General features: G+C 48.1%; 1 protein-coding gene across 14 annotated transcripts in view; it reads left to right on the forward strand.

Annotated features, from left to right (window-relative positions):
- Nucleotides 1-16,861, forward strand: part of LOC126519271 (uncharacterized) — a 158,279-nt gene extending 141,418 nt beyond the window's left edge. For 6 of the 14 annotated variants that reach the window (XM_055065236.2, XM_055065239.2, XM_055065234.2 and 3 more), the window contains 3 exons: nt 201-250; nt 12,909-13,028; nt 16,713-16,861. In XM_055065236.2, the coding sequence (XP_054921211.2) occupies nt 201-250; nt 12,909-13,028; nt 16,713-16,719 (177 nt within the window). In that variant the 3' untranslated portion in view covers nt 16,720-16,861. Of the gene's footprint in view, nt 1-200; nt 251-2,839; nt 3,000-12,908; nt 13,029-16,712 lie in introns of those variants that run through there. The other 8 variants (XR_008610016.2, XR_008610015.2, XM_055065242.2 and 5 more) reach the window with 5 other exon arrangements.
- Nucleotides 16,862-20,513: the final 3,652 nt, after the last annotated feature.

Here is a 20,513-nt window from a genome sequence, read left to right on the forward strand (position 1 = left end):
CTATGCACCCTTGCAGCGTAGTGGAGTACTAACTAGCCCAGTCAGCCCGCTTCCTTTTTTTTGTGAGGAAGTGTGATTTTATGTTCCAAGCCATTCCTCATTGCGCATTGATGCAGCTTCACTTCATGTTTCTCGGTGAAAAGTTCGTTGCGCCACCACGCCAGTGTTAAAGCATTGTGCCAATGTATGTCTTTTTACAGAGATCAAGGACAGCAAAACTCCGCAGTGAGCGGTCTTCCGAACAGGTAAGGTCAGTAATCAATTTCGTAAGCTAGCAAATGCCAGCTCTAATACCCAAGTTGTGTATGAACATTCCTTTGCTGATCAGAAAGACCTGTTGCCATGTTTTGTGCGTCAAATGTTCATAGACTATAGGCCGCACGTGTACAGTCGCCGACTGTTTATTCGGACCTCACGGGGACTGCGAAAATGTCCGAATGAACAGGTGTCCAAAAAAGCAGATTAAGGGACAAAAAATGAAATCCTTTATTTCCACACACTTATTCGGGCTCGGCAGTAGGCTTGAAGAAATCGTGAATGCACCGTTGCATGCTCTTCCGTTTACGCGCAATCAGATAAGCCTGAATCTCGGAGAGGGTCGTACGGTCACTATAGGCAGCTGAAAGCACAGTCACTGCTTGTACACGCTTCGCATGCGACGGCAGCGTAGCACATGGTGCGTCATCTTCCGACTCGGTCATCATCCGGCGGTGCAGCAGAAACCTGACGAATGATCTCGCCGTCGTCGAGTTCTGCGCATGTCAGTATAGCAGAGTCAGCACCTGTGAAACTGTCAAATGAGACAGTGTCCGGGATCGCAATGCAATCACTGCGCAAATCTTGGCAGAACATTTGCTGCGTCGGTAGGGAGCACATCGGAAGGCGACAAATCTTAGGCCTCCCAGCACCCGTTTGCCGGCACTCCCCAGCGCAGTCTGCACGGGCACTCTCGGCGCCATTAGACACTTGACGCGATGTTTCCGTATGCTGCGTTGGATCACCGGAACCTCGACACAGCACACAAAGCAAACACCACCATGCTGACACCAGTCGCACAAACGAAAAACGTGGCGCACTCGCAGCGTCGTGCGCGAAGAACAAATCAGCTGCTGGATTGTCTTGACATGGCTTACTAAGCTGAAACCGGAACTGCTGTAGAGCCACTGTAGTAGAACCACTCTATCGAATCAGGCAGAAACGATGATGATGAGCGGGGATTTGCAGTAGTGCCACTTCGTGGGGCAGCAAGGAGGCTCCGTTCAAAACAAAAATGGCGTTCAGCAAGTCGAACCATGCACCGGTCAGAGTCGGTGCATGGTGCTCTCAATCGAGTAGGCTCAAGGAGTGTCCGAAAAATCAGGTGAGAGGTTGCAAGGTGTCCGAACTTTCGGCAGTTGTTATACATTATGGTCTATGGGGAGAACGGCGGTGCAGCGAAGCAGACCGAATAATCGAGCATGTCCGAATTTTTGGAGTCTGGAAAATCAGTCGGCAGCTGTAAATGCCGCCATCTGTTGGCATTGTGGTGCAATTACACAACTTGCTGAAGCATAGACTTTCCTGCAAACACATGGATTTGGCAAAAGAACTGAACCTTGCAGGGTCGACATTGTGCACGGTCGTTGGACAACGTTATTAAATAATGGAGAATGTACTCCACTTCAGCGTCGATGCAAAGGAGGCAGATAAACCCACCACGTTAAGCTACAGGAAGCTCTGTTAACTTGGCTTAAAGAAGTCACTGCGACTGGTGGGAACATTGATGGTACAGTTTTATTGAGAAAAAGCCAACTAGATTGCGCTTTAGTTATGCATTGATCGGTTTCAGGCTTCCGGTGGCTGGCTCCATAGCTGACATGGTCTTGCCCACAAAAGCGTAATTGTTAAACAAAAAAGGCTCATCGTTCAGTCATGAGCAATTGAATCGCGAGTACATTTTCATCGCAGGATATGAGCCTGCTTGCTAAGTTTTGTCATTACGACAGCAGCTTGAAAATAGCCTTGAAAAAAAATAAAATTGATCGAAGAGAATACCCATGTGGTCAGATTTATGCGTGTCCTTGGGAATACATAGGGCTCCATAGAAAATGCATGGGGACACCTAAGCATGGGCCAACTTAAGTTTGAGGGTGGGCCACATTGAAATTCGGGGTTGGGTTAAATTGAACTTTGGGTATGGGCGAGCTGAAATTTGAGGGTAGGCCAACTTGACATTTGGAGACATGCTTACGCTTACTTAAATGCTGATAAACTGGCAATTAATTCTGCAGACACAAACTTGTCATAGATACTCAATTACATATTTGTCTTGATAACATATTCCTTGAGCAAGTTGACGTCAGTAAATTTCTTGGTGTAACCGTAAACATCAACTTTAACTGGCAGAAATATATTCATAACTTGTGTGCTAAGCTTCCTTCAGCTTATTACGTTCTACTCAGGACTAGGGGCTCAGCAGGACCTTAGCAGCAGCTTGCCATGGCCGCCGCCTCTGGACGGCAGCTGGTCACGGACAGTATGGCTTCCTTCGACGAGATGTGAAGCTGCAATTCTAGATTAAACAACCACAATATGTAGAGGACTGGTGGCAGTTTCACGTCTCATAGGAAGCCAGGCTGCTGTCCGTGGCTGGATGCCTTGCAGAGGCGGCAGCCATGGTGAGCTGCCGCTGAAGCCTGCTGGCTGAGCCTCAATCGATTGTGCATGCGCGCGCACACACACATGTATGTCACGTAGGCCATTCAGACAACTACGGTGAAGTTTCTGCATCATTTTTCTGCTGTCACCCTCCTATTTGTTCTTCTGTTTGTCTTCATCTTATTCAGTTTCTTTTTTTAAGACCCCTAACGAAGCATTTCAAACTACCAGACTCCAGAATACATCTTCAGCGCCTCTACTGCACAAGGTAGCACCACTTCTGTATACGGCCATGATGATGCCTATGCCGAGCTACTCAGACTAGTGTGCCTGGACAGACCAAGCCACTGCCTTCCAACTACCCCTACCATTGCCCCCAGACTTTGTGTCGTCATCTTAACACCTTAAAATTTACCTTACGCACTGTTGCTTCACTACTCAAGTCAGTCTTTTACCTTATATCTTTTAGAGCGCATCTATTAGACACTAAAGACAAGGTAAGCGATAGATTAGTGCTCAGAAACTTCTAAGGCACCAATATTATCACGAAAAGAGTCTTAGTAATCGAGAAATTGAGATAAGTCAGGGTGTCTACCAACCGGGAAAACCGGGAATTCTCAGGGATTTTGAGTAGTCTGGAAATACTCAGGGAAAACTCGGGGAATTTGTGCTTCTATCAGGGAAAATTAGCTGTAATATTATTGAAAAGGCACGAAAGTCGCTGTAGAGCTGACTCGAGTAAGAGAAAGCAATCGCAACTAATTGTCTTTGACGCCCTGTCATCGGCTGGAGGAGTTACCAGTGTACAGTCAACGGCCGACTTTCCGAATGCCCGATAATTCGGACGGCTTCGCGGCACCATAGAACCTCTCTCGAAACGTATCTGAAATTTTGAGCGCAAGAACCCTTCGCCGTCTGAGTTTCGGAACTTTTTGCCGTTACCGAAGGTCCAAAACGGCATTAATCAAAGCCACCACCGCTGCCGTTTTCATTGCCGCGCCGCCTCGAACCGGCACTCTCGCACATAGATCCGATGGCAGCCGTAGCCACCTCCGCCGCAACGCTAAGCCTAGCTGCTTTGACGTTCGCTATTAAGCTTCTTGCCGTTCGATGCCGTATTTTTCATTGAAAGAATTGTCGCTGTCAGCAATGGCACCGACTCCGCCTTTGTGGTCATCGTGATTCCATGGCTTCGATGCTCTGAAAGCACAATGCGTTGCAGAAAGCCGCTTTCCGAAAGTTAGTTTTACCTTAGTATAGTTGAGCCATGCGGTTAAGCATACGCAAGTGTATTGCGGTGAAGCAAAAGTGTGGGAAGGGGCAATTCTTAAGAGAGAGAGAGAGAGAGAGAGATAAAACTTTATGGTGTCCTTGATGGGGTTAAGGGGTGGCGGGGGTTGGGAGACTAACCCCCATTCCCCCCCTTCCTCAGACGGCGGCCAGTCCTTGCTTTCTGGCGGCGTCTTCGGCCATCCGGACGGCCCAGAGCTGCTCCTCTGGGTCCAAGCTGAGCAGCAATGTCTCCCACTGCTCGGCCGTACTAATGATGCGTGTGTTAGTGCGAGAGGTGTTGGTGGGTGAGGCTTTGGGGCATTGCCAGATAATATGATTGAGGTCGGCGCGGGCCTTGCACGCTTTGCAGAGTGGTGAGTATGCATCGGGGTACATGCGGTTGTAAAGCACGGGGTTCGGAAAAGTTCGTGTCTGAAGGAGTCGCCAAGTGGTGGATTGAGACTTATTCAGTGTTTTGTGTGCTGGGGGGTAGCGTAACCGCTCTCTGCGGTAGTGCAGGAGAATTTCTCTCAGCGTGACCATTCGTAAGAGACACATGTTGAGACAAAGCGCAAAAAAAAAAGCACAAGAGAAGGAAACGGAGACGCAGCGCTAATTATGTAGTACCAACTAGCCCACCAGTCTGTTCTCCTGAACACACTACGTATTCCTTAATTATACGCGCATGCACCCGTCATCTCTTGTCACAGTAGGAGCACCGATATGCCTAATAAGTGTATTGGCATACCGTCAGATTTTTTAGGATGTGCCTGTGGCGATTTCAACCCATAAGGGCAATAAAAGACATGCTATGTTTTTTGCGAACTGCCCGATTTTTCGGACGTTTTCGCGGCCCCTAAAGAGTTCGAAACGTCGGACATTGACTGTACAAGTCACCAAGAGGATGCTTCAAATAGGCCGTGGGGCGAACGCGCTGCGGAAGGAGGACGAGAACACAAAGGACCTACGCATTGAGGAATGAACGAGAAAGGAAGCGTGCCATCGCTTCTTTCAAGGAGCTTGAGCTCAAAAAGCAAAGTGGTGGCTGACGCCGAGAAGCAGGTGTCCCTCATCTAAACCAAATAAACACTTAAAAGCAGTGGAACACAACACTGAGGTGTTGTGCGCGGGCTGAGTTGAGGTTGACTTTCCAGCTGCTGAGAGATAATCTCACTTGTTACAATGTTCGGGCCTCATACCAATGAGCTTGCTATAAGTTGATAGGAATAGCTCATATTTGAAAACATTTGCTTCTGCATGCATCTCCTTTTTATTCACATTGGAGAATGCTCGACTCAATTTGCAATGGGCTAGCTGTACCATATTTTTTTTGAAGCTATCTTATTCGCTGTGCATTTTACTAACATCTGCCTTCTGTTTTTTTTTTTTTTGGAGCAAAACAAACGCTGCTCCTTACTATTCAGACTAGATTAAGTCGTTTTTTTTTAGCATGCTTGCTAGAGAGTGACGGCATTGGGCGACATGGGTGTTAGCCCATCTTTACGTAAAGCAAATTTCTGGGTCACTCAGAAAATTTTGCAAAGGCACTCAGGGAAAACCTGGAAAACTCGGGGAATTTGGAAATGTCAACTTGGTAGACACCCTGTAAGTGCACCACACGATTAGACTCCGAGACATTCAACTACCTGCTTGATGACGAAGGCACCCATTTAAATGTTGAATGGTACTCAACCTCTCATTATGAAAACATCATTCTATTGCATTATAAGACAAAAGAAAATGCTCTTTGTCCAGTTATATTTCATTTCTAGAAAAGGAAACTATTTTTCATTACCCCTGACAACGAGGCGGGCGGTCGAATGGTTTCGTTTTAACGCGACGGCGTTAAGGAGCTCGTGTCGCAGAAAAGCCGGTATCGTCGGCGTCGGCGGCGTTAGCCGTGAGCGATAAATCCCTGGAGGCACTTCATGAATAGAAACAACTTGCAAGATGGGCCGGGTGAGAATCGAACCAGGGTCTCCGGATTGTGAGACGCTACCACTCAGCCACGAGTTCTTTTTTTTTGTCTTTATTGCCGGCTTTGACATACAAAAACAATACACAAAAAAGCAAACATGTCAACAAGGATTTTGCTGGCACGACATATTAAATTTTTTTTAAATACTGCAAGCTTATCTAGCATGTCAATCCATGTTGGTTGTTCGGGGATTGCCCGATGGACATCCCTGAACCGTACTACAGATTCATTGAAGTCATCACGTGTAGGTTGCGAATTGACATCAGCATTGTTGAACTGCGTTCTAGCTTTCCACAAACTGGAGGCCCAGGAGCATTATAGCGTCATACGGAAAAGCCTCCGTTTCTACCGGTAAGAATCTTATTCCATGTAGATCTAAAGGTAACTCTGTCTTTAAAGTCCTTTGTAGGACATCCCAGAAAAATATGGGGTCCCAGAAATCTAGAAACGCATGCTCTATTGTTTCAGGTTTCTTGCACAAGAAGCAGTTAATGGACCACGGGACAAAAATACCCCTGTTATACATCCATGTTTTAACTGATAATGTGTTAGTGTTAGTGTGTAGTTTAAAGAAAAATGTTTTTACCGAAGGGTGTACTGGCATTCTTTTAACCCTTTTGAGGACATCTCCTGGGCCTCCACGGTTTGACATACAGTAAATCGGTACAGGGAACATGGTGTCAATAAGGTCTTTATACAGTTTTTTCCTAGTAATATTGGCGAGATACTGCACAGAAAACCGCACATGCAACATTCTGTACTCAAGCACGACTTCTCGCAGGTAACCTTTAACGGCACCATGCATTGCTTCACACGAGCATACAGCAAACCCTGGAAGGTGACGACATAAAAGCATTTGCATGACTGTGCGAAAGAACACATCATTCTGATCGCGAAGGTGCATAAAGCGCGACAGAACTTGTCGCACAAATAAAAGTGGCATCCCAAGGCCCCTTTTCTTTACTGGCAAGAACAAGTTTGCGGCTGGTTCTTTCCCAAGTCGATGCCCATATAAAAACGGCGAAGATACGGTGGATTTTTTGGATGTTGATCCGCGAAGCACACAGCACATTCATGACATACCATATCTTGGACGTAAGAAATAGGTTACAGACTGTGGCGCGCGAGAACATTGACAGCTGTCGCCCCTGCCACGCGTTAGCCTTTTCCTTTGTTCTCGCCACTTGTTCATTCCAGTACGGCTCACGGTCGCGATAAGAGTCGAGAGGCACGCCTAGGTAGCTTGTTGCAGTGGTTGACCACCGAAGTAGAGCGAAGTAGTCTGGCGTTCCTTCCCATTCACCATGCCAAAACCCATAACTCTTCTCGCAGTTTAAGTGCGCCCCGGTGCACTTGCAGAAGGATTCAACTACCGCCACGGCCTCACAAATACTATTTCTATTTGAACAGAATATGGCGATGTCATCGGCACACGCCAATATTTTCACCTGTGTTGACTGTAACCTGAAGCCATTTATCCGTTCATTGTTTAGGATGGCCTTGCACAAAGGCTCAAGGTAAGCCGCGAATAGCGGGGGCGACAGCGGACACAGCACTTGCACGCTGTCTGTCGGGTCCCCGTTTACAATCACCCGAGTTGAGCAGTTAACATACGCCATCCTGACACCGTCTGTTATTACGCTTCCTACGTTGGAATGCTCTAATATGGCGAAGAGAACATCGTGGGAAACACGGTCGAAGGCTTCAGCGAGATCTAGTTGCATCATAGCCACTCAATCGCCAAATACATCACAACATTCTAGCACACTTCGAGCTACGTGTATGTTCGTGGCAATGCTTCTACCCTTTATACCACAGGTCTGATGCCTGCCAACCTGCCTCGTTATCACACCCTGCAATCGCTTGGCCAACACCTTCATAAATATCTTGTAGTTGATGTTGGTAAGGCTTATCGGGCGATAAGACCCCACCAGCTGACGTTTTCCATGTGCCTCAGTTTCAGGTGCCCCAGTGTCAATCAACGCACACACAGGAACATTGTCGACGAGAACGTCCAAAAGATTCTTGTTCGTGGGTAATGTGAAGCGAGGATTTCGTGCCAATGTCGTCATTGCAGCTTCACCTCCAGAAGCTGCACTGTCTAGTTTTCCGGTCGGGGGTGCGGCGAGTAGGTCGGAGAAGGAGCACGGCGGGACGGGGGCGAACGAGATTGACGACGGGAGGGAGAAGGCGAGCGGGAGTAGCGGGGGCGTGTCAAAGGTGTCGCAGGGTTAGATGATGGAGCGGGCATAGAAGGGGCGAAGGAAAAGGATGCGCTAGAAGGGCGAGGGTGGTAATCAGGAGAAGAGCGTGTCGGAGAAGTCCAGCCGCTGCGGCACTGGCGAGCGACATGTCCAATGCGTCGGCAGTTAAAACAGATCAGCTTGTCGTCCACGGTTCGCCATTCGGAGGGGTTGCGCTGTCCATAAAAGGAGTAAGAAGAGCGGGGTGGGGACGGGCGTGGAGAAAGAGGTTCTGAGCGTACGGAACGAATGGATTGCAGGCCGACGTTGGACAACTCTTGACGGACGACGGCCTGGATCGAGGAGATTGTCACCGGAGAATGATCAGGTGACGGGAATGAAGGGGCCGCCGGTTGTGCCGCTTCAACCTCACGACGAATGATGTGGGTCAAGTTGTCACATCGCGACGGCTGGTGGAAGAGGTCGTCACAGGATGACGTAGCAGCTGTGTTGGGAAGTCACGTGATGTGCTGGGATACCCGGCGGCTTTTAGCATGCTCAAGGCGGCGGCACTCCTTGAGGATCGTATCGATGCTGTGACGTTTGTAAACACCAGTAAATTGAAGGCATCGTCAGCAATGCCTTTGAGGACGTGATTAACCTTATCGTTCTCAGACATGGTCGGGCCAGCCTTGGCACAAAGGGCCAAGACGTCGAGAATGTACGACATGTAGGACTCGGTCGACGTCTGTACACGTGTGGCAAGGGCTTTCTTGGCATTGACTTGGCGACCGAACGGATTGCCAAAAAGGTCGTGGAGCTTCTCTTTGAAGAGATCCCAGCTCGAGATCTCTTCATGAGTCTGGAACCATGCAAGTGGAGCTCCGTCGAGATAGAAAAGAATGTTCGCTAGCATAATAGTCGGATCCCACCTGTGACCGGTGCTGACACATTCGTATAAGCGGAGCCAGTCGTCAACATCAGGACTGCCGACTCCGTTGAAAACACCAGGATCCCGAGGGAGGGAAACGGCGACGTAGGTCGGGGCTGCAGGCGGAGACGGTTCTGTAGATGAAGTGCCGCTAGCAGGAGCCGAAGTTGCACTGTCGCCGTTGTGACCGCTGCAAAGCTCCATGACGGGTACGGGGAACGTCCACTTCCACCAAATTAATGTTAGGTGTAGCTGGAGCCCAATTCTATATACAATTTATTTACAGGGACGCTAACGGAAGGCCAAAATGGCGACGCTATATCAAGCGGGTCCACGTCGTCTTCTTTCGCCTCAGTGCAGCCACATGTGGCTGCTGTTCCGTAGCAATGTGTCTTCCTATCAAAACGTTCGCCAGTCTTTCTGAGGCACCTTATCCCTGTTTTCAACATTTATGCCACAGTGTAGTACTCTATCTGTGAACCTCTTGATTTTTGGCAACCGTATAGTTATTTGAAGAAATCCATGTTGTGTTTCCACACCTAAGCCGCTGTGTTTTCGTAGTGGCTTAGCTGTGCTGCTAAGCTTGAGAGTGTGGGAAGGAATCCAGGCTGCGGCGGACGTATTTCATTGGGGGCAAAAAACAAAAGCCTTGTGCACGTAAAAGGGGCTATGAAACACTTTTTTGAACATTGTAAGAAAACATTGCCTATCTGCGTAAAGTGTGCAGAGAACATATCAGGTAAATATTACTGTACTGCATGCAGCAAGGAATTTACAATCTGGTGTCGAAAGCAGCAAGGAATCACTTGCTGTCGCTTTTTCAATGCTGTCATGCAGTGTCATGGAAAGCCACTGGACCTACCAATTTCATTGGCTGATTTTTTGACCGTGAGAGCATTCTCAGAATACATAATTCCTAGATTTAGTTAAATGACTGAAAATTATGTATACCTGCGATCTCAAAAAGACAGAAGTTATGCAGATCCCACACACTGGGTGAATCGATGTAAGTGAAGCATTCCATGCTGGATGCTTTGATTGACGATAGTTAGCGGTGATGTTGATGGCTAATGCTTAATTTCTTCAACGTTTAGTCTAAAACGAGAGTGGTGAGTTGATGTTAAACGCTATCTTACGGGCACTGCTGCTGTTTGTTTAGTACACAGAACATACAGGGAGAGCTGTTTGCTTCAGGCGTTGTTGCGCACCATATTTCATAACCTCTGAGAGGAGTTGAGCATAGTCATTGCCTCATATGGCACATCGCATTGTGGCAGAAGTATTAAACTTGGATTATGGGTCTGTACGTGCCTAAGCCACCATCGAATTATGAGCCATGCCGTAGTGGCGGACTTCGGATTAATTTTGACACCATGATGTTCTTTAACACGTCCCAAAATCTAAGTGCACGTGCGCTTTCTATTTCACCACCGTCAAAATGTGGCTGCCACGGTTGGGAACAAATCCACAGCCTCTAGCAATGCCATGGCCGCAAAGTTAAAGTGGCGGGAACAGAAGTGCTGATTTGACAGCCGACTGCTGCCGTAATGTTGCCTGGACCCTGCGGTGTGCTTTAATTAATGCAAATGTACTTCTGCATGCCCTGCATAGTTTGCTTGACATATTTGCAGTGTGTTTACTTTTCAGAAATAGCAGCAACATACTGTGCCGTACTTTGTACTTAGGCTTTTCCAGTTTCCCCACAACCGCAGTCTTATAGTAGTATGGTTTGCTTGCCTTCTCACGTCACCTCCCCCCCCCCCCCTGCCCTTGTATTGGAACTGCCTCTTCTCCTCCCTCCTCCTTACAGTTCTGTGTCCCCTCTGGACTCGCACCTTAGTAGAAGTTTGGGCAATGCTTCTGAGGGGAGTCACGGATAATTACAACTGCCAAGAGGCTAATGTATCCATGGCCAGGGAGCTCCAGAGGGCATTGTGCACATTCGACGCAGTGGGGTTAAAACGAGTTTCTAGTGTCACCTTTCCTCTCTGACTCGCTCCTGTCAGGTATGCACATGCTGTGACCCCCCCATGGCGCAGTGTGCCTGACAGCAGCAGCAGTGGGAAAGTCGAAGGAAGAGGCAAAGAAAGCTTCACTTTAAAAATCATTTCTTTGTGCTGCACGTAGCTGCGTCTGCAGCATTTTGGCTTCCGAGATTTGCGCTCGGAGGCTGGCTTTCCTTCGGCCGTCCCAATAGCACGGATAGAGCGCAATTTCAAAGGTGGGGGGCATGGCCGGCTCCTCCTTCGCGGCGATCAGAAACGAGGCTTTGGGGAGGCTTTCGGGCATTCTGGTGCTGTTGCCGCGACTTGGATGAGGCGAGGCAATTAATTTTTTTGCGCTGTTTTATTATTTTTGATGGCACGAGCACCAAGTGGCACTCTTGTGTCTTGCCTTCCAGTTCACCTCCTGAGACGACCGGGGACGGCATTCAAAATAAATAAGAAAAATGTAGTACCGTGCAAAGTTAATGTATTTCATTATAGATGTGATGTCAGAGCATAAGTGATTACGACACACCAAAACAGAATCGTAGACGTTAGAGACTCACCACGTGAGCACGACTTTGGTGAAATTCCTGTAAATCCTGAAGTAGAAACCGGAAGTATTATTTCACTAATGACGTCACACACAAGAAGGTGCCATTATATTTACCCAGCTAATTAATGGAAAACAGTTGCGTGGCATAGACTGAGCATCTGCCTAGCAGTGCAGATGTGACGTCACTCCGTTCTCTCGCATCTCTCCTGGTGCTCACCTACCCGCTCTCTGGCAACAGCTGCAAGCGGTCGTTACATGCTCTGATGTCAACACCGAAGAGGGCGTTTAACATGTGCCGCTCGCTAGGGGGCTAGGCCCTGCCAGCGAGCACGTTCTGCGCTTCCTACTCGCCCTCCGTCTCTCGCCTGCACATTGTGCCAGGGGAAAGACGTTCGCTCGCTTAACCTAAAGAAGACCAACGCCGAGGTGAGAGTGCCACTGAGAGATGCCTATGCCAAAGATTAGGGCTGCCTACCTTTATTTTACTGATTTGGAAATGACGGCTGAATGTGTACGAGGGTCAATATGCACGCTGGAGCCTATTTTCTCAAATACTTATTTTTTCTGCTGACACACTTGCTACATTCAAGTGAGCGCGTAGAAGTGAAATGTCTCCAAAACATCGTCGTGTGCTGTAATGACATTATACTTCGAAATTTATGAGTTATATAGATATATTTATATATCGTTTTGTGAACCAGTTTCAAAGCTGGTTCACCAATGTAGCCAGTTCGAAAGCAGCTTCGCCAGCTGGTATCGGCGCTTGCTTTCGTCTGTGCATTTCGCCGTCACAATACGGTGTGAAGCAAGAAAGCACGACACGGCCACAGAAAGCTGCCGCAGTCGCCAGTTTACTTAGATTGATGTACGTGTGAGAGGACCCTGAGTGGTCAAAATTATGTCGGAGCTCCGCACCACGGCGTGCCTTATAATTGTTTTTTGCCCGTACATGCAGAATTTTGTATTGAGATAGCGATTATGTGGACACTCCAGGCGGTCACATCGACATTTTCTCTCAGTTACGATGAATGCATTGAACAAGGTAACAGTGCAAACACTCAGTTTAAGCAGCATGCGCGCATTGCAAAGAAACATGGTCCAGCACACGCTAACCAAACTCGGCATTCGGCATCAAACATGTTCGCCTCTCGCAATGTCGCCGGCGCAGCCAGGTGTGGCGATGCCCGACCCTCCTCGCCTCACATTCGTGAGGTGGGTTGGGAATCGCCAGACCCTGCTTTTATTCTATGACCCTGTGGCACGGGCGGTGAACGCAAAAGCTATGCTCGCATTACGCACAATGCTTCGCGCTTGCCTTCGAGGCTTCCCACGTTTCCTTTCCCCAACTCCCTTCGTCGTGCCGCAGAGGCTTGACATGTGGACGCACACTGTTGAGAGCAAGAGTAGAAGCACTGGACGGTGAGGGCGGTGGAAGTGACCGTACATCAAGTCTGAGCGTCGCTGCAGCTGCGACCTGGAGCTACAGGTGCATACATAGAGCTCGTATTTGTGCGTGCGCACGCGTGTGTGAAGGAATGGGGAAGTTAACGTTGTTCGCCCAATAATGCCGTGGTGGCGCAGTTCCGTGATGAGTCCTTTTCTCTCGATGCAGTCATTCGGAGTACGGTGCGTGCCGCTTAGTTAAAGTTTTGACGTCGGCGCCGTCGGAGCGATTTTAGCGATACCTGTTTTCCAATTCACCGTATTGTCAGAAAATAATCAGGACATTTATTTTTTGCTTAGGGCTCACTCAGCCAGCCTCAGACTCGCAGGTCAGTGTAAGTTTGAGTAAGTCGACCCGTGAGTTTGCTGGCCTATGTCATACTTTCCATTCCTCTTTGAGCTCAGCGCTTTCGTTCGCGTAGTAGCGGTGACAATAAATCCAAATGAAGACAAGGCACCTTGTCCAGAATTTTTATTGAGATGGCATCGAACCAGCTGGCTGTTGTGACGAATTTTCCCATGAATTTTTTTCCGATACCAGTTAAATTGTAATGACTAGGCTCGTTCCCGCACCAACTAGCCTGACAGCAGATACTATTTGGTTTTGCCAAGCTTCCGGAAATACGTGCAGGATTTGAAGGAAAGAAATGACTTGCGTAGACATATGTATTAATGCAAACATTAAAGGGACTGACAACAGATTTTTGAGGACCTAGTTTTTTTATGGCGCAACGCAAAAGTCACCCTTGGTAGTGTTTACATCTGCAGCATTTCCAAAAGCGCTTGGATATTTAATCAGAATTTTTCTATCTGAGCAGCCTGTAAAATAAGTCCCTCCAGTAATGCTGTGAGAGCGGCCTCGATATCCGGCCTTTTAAATTGTGAAAGCCGCCCATCGTACTGCTTCCACGGGAGTGAGTGTAACTGAGGTTAACCACCCACATTGTTGCCTTTTGAACCACTTTTGAAAATAAAAAGCTGGTAATAAGTTCGCGTTGTTAATTGTACAGACATTTCTTATATTTGTACCATGTTTTTCCCGAAGTGCACGCCTTCGCCATGGCTGGCTTGCCTCCGTCGTCGTTCTGTCCATAGGTGAGCCAAGCTAATTCATTGAAAATGAAGACGAAGGCAACGCCACTTTTCTGTTCACTACAATGGAAGGATTATCTGCACATTGTAAGCCAGGAAAAACTAATAATTTATAAGAAGTGTACTGCGTGTCAATACTAAAAAAAAAAGACCAGCAACCGCGTACACTAGTAGAAGGTCACGTGGCAAACCTCTTATGCAGCTTCATGTTCTTGCCGCGTGGGGCGCCAAAGGCAATTTCTCTCGACTTTTAGTGATGAATTAAAAATATGCATCCACATTTAATGAGAAAAACATGACTCGTTTTAGCCACTACAATAGGGAATTATTCCTGCAGCGGGGTTATCTGTGATCATGTTCTCAGCGGTTGTCTGCCCCTTGAAATAGAATGTAAGCCACGAGCAGCTGTCGGGATTCAGAATGTTTTAAAATCCTTCAGAGCTACCAGCCTTCATTGCACAGCATCCTACGGGGGGCCACAGCCGACAACCCCCAATGGCTTTAGCGTTCAAACGGGCTTATAACACAGGAAGCAGCCCTGCTTGGGTTCGTCCGTACCTCGTCTATATCTGCGCGATCAAAGAAGTCCCGAGTTTCGTCAGAAAGGCGAAGCATCGAGTGCGATAGCAAATTAGCAGACATCGATACGAAGTAAGGATAGCACTTTATCGGCCGTATCAAGTTGTAAACATTCGCTCGCTAACTGAATTAACAAGTATGGTGTCAGCGCGCACAGCAAGCATGCACACATCACACTCGGTGACCGCGGACACACCCTGTCGAAACGCTGGCGTGAGCAAGCGCGGCAGCTGCAGCGAGCGAAGTGACCTTCGTGCTGTCTATCGCTTCAACGCAAACCCAGCCCCGAAAAACAGCACGTGCAGAGCTACGAGCCGTCGACACACCTAGACTCTGCCTCCAACGCAAATCGCTCACGAGATAAGGGACACGCTACCGCGCGCATGCAGCCGCCACATGCGCAATTGCAGCCGGAGTGGAACGCTGCCTCCCCCACCCCCTAGCCTTCCTTCCCCTTGGTGCCTCGCAACGTTGGGTGCCTCGCGCAAGACGGAAGACGATGCGCTCTCTCCTTTTCGCGTGCGCGGTGAAATTAAATCGCGATCGTCGGCTCCCCTCGCAAGCTTTGACTCGTGCGTACAGCGTAGGGCGCGCGTGAAATGCATTACCGCCTTTGGATTTTATATGGAACATCACTGCGATGGCGAGGCCGACGGCAGAGATGGGCCTGGAGTGTTTGCTATCGCAATAATAATAGGGCGTTGTTTCACGGTATGAACACCACAGAATGCATCACCGACCACAATTAGCCCATCGTCCATTCACCTATCTGAATGGAAATTGGAATGGAATGGAATACCTCTATTTTTTCAAACATCAGGGTATCACATCTAGATAATCTACGCTGCGAAGAAGCGAACACGATTAAAATAATGTAATAATAACACAGACAAAAAAGTACGTCCTTACAGTGATATAATTTCGAAAAACGAAGAAGTTGCTGTGTTTTCCTTCGTAAATTCGGAGGACGCTTAAGCTTCCCTTGAAGAGCGAAATGCGATGGCACTAAAAGATCCCCGACTGCTTCCACGCTTCCCGGCCACGGGGAAACGTTGGCGGCGGAAGCTATGTACGAAGGCGAGCTTTCTGGCGGAAACGCAGCCTCTTGTGTAGGCTGGGAATGCGAATGCCATCTGGATGGTGATGCAAGAACCCGAGCTCGGCGCGCCACCCTATGAGTTTTAGAAATGCTGGAAAAGGGGTTTATGTTTGAGTTTCCACGTAACAAAATTGTATGTTCTGGTATATTCAAATTACAATCCTGTGCTATCATATCTGTAGGTTGTGTGCCAGTCGTACTTTAATATATTCTGAGGCATTTTACTTTCGGAAGTCAGGTCAGTAACATTGCGCTACGCGGAAGGCCTGCGTGGTTGGACATGCGTGGTTCGGAATGATTTTTCGTTCAAATACGGTGAACGCCGACACCGGATATTCTACGACACGGGGTTCTTAACGCACTCCCGTTAATAAATGCGTTGGGAAGATCTGGGCCTGCTCTTTCCCCTTGGCTGTGAAAAATGCTCTGCAAAAGGCGAAAAAAGTCAATACGCACGCTGAGATCTCGCGCGGTCTGCGTTCTTCCACGGCCTCTGCTGGCGCCGCGCGCCTCAGTTAACAGTGCGATTCCGGGGTAAACGGGTGCGCGCGACGCATTCTTGCTGGGGAGCGCAGCGAATGGGACGGCCGGAGAAAAACCAGCCAGCGCGTGACAATCTCGGAGGCCATGGTTAGTGTAGTCTACCGCCGTAGTCCTTACAGTCGAGATAAACAGCGTGATGTTGATGATGGTGATGTCATAATGTTCTTGGCATGCTAGTCAAAGTGCGTTCGTCCTGTACATCAAATTGACTTTGCCGATTTCCTGAAAAGTATGGGCCAACTAGCTCAGCTCACTACCATTGTACATATATCTCCAAATTTCGGCTACAAGGTTGGCGAGTGTAGCAGCTTGGCGAACTATGCGCAAGTGAAACTGCCTATATGCTTTCTCGTACGTTTCCTGCACAGATGAAAATCATCAATGTGTGTTCTAATTACTGGTCGTGATTTGCAGGTCGTGAAGTGTACGACACTGCCAGCAGACGCAAACAAGATTGCAAGGATTAGACTGGCAAAAAAAGAATGTCCCTGTTGCCTGTTGTTTTCAGTGTGAAATAGTGTGACAATAAATCTTGCCGCGTGTGCTATTGCGGCTCTTTGACAGTTTCGTAGAGTTGAATCCGGTTATGACAACTGCGGTGGCTTTGTTGCTATGGTGTTGCGCTGCTACGCACCAGGTCGCGGGATCAAATCCCGGCCGTGGCGGCCGCATTTCGATGAGATCAAGAAGCGAAAACGTCTGTGTCCTGTTCATTGGCGACACATTGAAGATTCCCTGCAGTCAAAATTGAACCGAAGTCAATAATACAGCATGCCTTGAAATTAAATCATGATTTTGGCACATAAGAGATGAGAATTCAATTGAATCCTGTTATAAGAAAGATAATGTACTGAGAATAGCTTGATCTAGAAAATATTCCGATATCCCAAACTCTCATCTGACACACATGACGAACTTTTGTGTTGCATTCATTACTTACGAATTTGTTATATCTGCAGTGGAGAAAAGCAAGGGAGCCCATGTATTACAATGAAACTTTCGTGTAGTAGGCAGTAACTTTGGTCGTGCTTTTAAGTGTTTCTCTGCATTGCTAAGAGTGCCGTACCAAGCTGAAGATGCTACGCAAAAGCATTAAGATGTCTCGCGTTAGGAACAGAAGCACGTGTTAGCAGTAAAGCAACGCATGTTTGCAATGCAGGCATAAGTGGATGTCGCTTCGATACGCTTCCGAGCGTTCTGGCACGAATTTTCAGAAAAGACGAAATAAAGGATAGAAAACTCCTTCGGCCGTTTAATGTAAAACTATTGCAATCTATTTTTATTCCAAATCGGCCATTAGCCCTCCGTGTTAGGTCAGGATGGTTAGTGTCCATCCCGCATGGGTGGGCACCACGCTCATGGGCAGAGCCCAAGCCATTTTCACCTATCGCGGAGAGCCGACGGCCGATTTGGAATAAGAACAGATCGGAATAGCTTTACGTTATACCGGCCCTGAACAGCGCATTTGCAGCATGCGTGTAGCAGCAGGTATCCCGAGTTTCATATATTGAACTGGCTTGTGGTTCGTTACGAGGGGGTTATTTTTCAGATTTTCGGCCAGCAAGTAGCCTATGTTCGAGAGAATAAAAATTTGATGGAACCCATATCGCACGTTGACTGTAGAGAGTAATGCGTTTAGAATTCGATTTAAATAGCAACACAAGATATTGTCACTGTCGAAACGAGTTATGTTCGAAGTGTTTAGGGCCGATTTACGCTCGAGCCGCTCATCGCTGCCAGCCGCACCGCACGCTTGCGGTCGCGCGAAAAATTGTACGTATCCAGCACTTGTGCACAAATTACCATTTACACTGTGTGCACAGTGTATACCTTACACATTGTGAACCGAAATTTGTGCACAAGTGTTTATACGTGCAATCTCTCGCGCGACCGCACGCGTGCGGTGCGGCTTGCAGCGATGGGCGGCTCGAGCGTAACTGCTGTTTCGTTCTTCCCTAAGAACACTCATTGCCGTCTAGCGTTGCCACTACGAAGCCTGTGTGTAGCCTCCGAAATGTATGGCCCGCCGGTGCGCGGCAAACTCGTCATGCGGCAAGCGGGCCCTTCTCGCGCTTCTTTCTAGACACGCTGCGCCATCTACTTTCATTGCTGAGAAGTCCATGCGTGGCCTCAGAGACGAGAAGCGCGGCGCTCCAGGCCTGTGAACGCTGAGCATTGTTCCCTCCCTATAGCCGCACAAACCGTGGCACATACTCGGTTCAAATCAAGAGTGTCTTGCAAGTTTGTTTATTGTAATCGTTTATTTCATGCGGAGTAGTGTCCACCACTATATTGAATACTAACATGGAACGCTGGGGCGAAAATGAAAATATAAGCACAAGATTGTACAGAAATTTCTCTACGGGAAATATATTAAAGTTTGCATTATGCATGTGATAGCTACATAAATGCTAGAACAATTCTTTGTCACCAAAACAATATGTGAAAAGGGGCTGAACTCAGATGAAAATTCCAGCTTTCTCTTACATCCAAACAAAAATGTTCGCACGTACTCCACCACTGCTTGCCCGCCAACGCGCAGTCGAGGCTGCGGTGCAGCAATTCTCGCCTGAGACAACACATGCACAGCTAGACAAGTGCAAGGTTTGAGACCGGGCTAGTAACTTGAGTAAACGTACGCGGGAAATGTGCTGAAAAGCACCAACTAAGACTTTCTATAATGGATGACCACACTGGAAATCAAGATCTAAGAACGAGTTGGTAGGTTGTTAGATGCAAATTAAAATTTTCTTCCCAAGTTAAACGAAAAACAGAGAACGCATCGATTGAAACCGCAGTAAAGAAACCCAAGCCAGCCACGATGCACCCAGAAAGACAGGAGGAATTTGAACAGAAAATCGAAGCCAGCATCAAACGGAACGAAACCAAATTTGAAACTAAACTCGAACAACTAGAAGCGGGACTTGGGGCAAAGATAGAGGCGCTTGGAAAGGCAGTACTACAGCAAGTGCAACAAATGATGGCTGACTTCGAAGCGAAACTAGCAATATGGGGACAGCAAACAAGTAAGGGGTGGGGGGGGACCGGTTAAGACGGCCATCAAGCCGTACACTAGGCCCCCGGTACCCGCCGAGGAATTGAAAAACCTGTAATACCGCCACAGACAGACGAAATAGATACACGATTTGGCAATGGAATTGTGGAGGATACGATCGAAAACGATACATTTTGCGACAACACCTTAAAGACAAAGAAAGCTCGGATATTGATGCAGGAAACGCACGGGCTGCGGTAGTACACTGTAGCTGCGGGATACAAATCCTTTGGCGGTGCCAAAGGGGAGACGAAGGTGCTGACGACGTTGGTAAAGTGAATTCACACGGTCGCGGAACACGACACAGAAGTTGAGTCAGTCGATGATTCTCCTAGAAGTATACCCACGCGGAAAACCTAGGACAGTCTCTTTGTAATAAATATTTACAGCAGTCCAAAATGCAGACATCATAAATTTCGAACGCTCTTTAGAAAAACCCTAGCCATATCGGACAACCGAGCGGTAGTGATCGGAGGCCATTTTAATGCTCAACACGCGGCATGGGGATACAATATCGAAACTCAAAAAGGCAGGAACCTCTGGCTAGACGCGCAACAGGAAGGTCGGACCCTCGTGACTGAGCCATCGGTTCCCACGAGATAGGTACCAACAGGTTTGTTCGATTCAGAAAAAGGTGCACGGCACCTCAAACGAAAAAGTTCAGGGGGTGCCGGGCTGCACCCACCCGCAGCAAGGTTCAAGGGTGCAGTGCAGCGCGGCGGCACCTCGCGTTGCACCCCGTTCAATCGAGCACGGGGGTGCAGGGTGCACTGCTGCACCTTGGGGAATCGAGGGTCTGGGTGCAGTGCACCGTGAATAGGTGCAGAGAAACTTGGCTGAATCGAATAGGCCTAACGTTTGCGCGGATACAATGCACATTTAACATACACCAAGAACACGCGACACGCAGTGCACAAATACGCAACACGATTTTGGGAGCGATCACAATATACTAGAAATAACAGCAAGGGCAGGACCGCGCAAGAAAAAGGGTAGACAACTTAAAATGGTCAACTGGGACAAATTCAGGAAAATAAGGGAGGAGGCCGACAACAACACAAGGTATTGAGGAATGGACCGAAAAACTAAAGGGAGACGTGGCGGCAGCTACGAAACTGGTCCCGCCGTAAGCGCAGTTGGAGAACGTAGACAATAAGCTT

This window comes from Dermacentor andersoni, chromosome 10 (genome assembly GCF_023375885.2).
Source record: "Dermacentor andersoni chromosome 10, qqDerAnde1_hic_scaffold, whole genome shotgun sequence".
Classification (NCBI taxonomy): Eukaryota; Metazoa; Arthropoda; class Arachnida; order Ixodida; family Ixodidae; genus Dermacentor; species Dermacentor andersoni.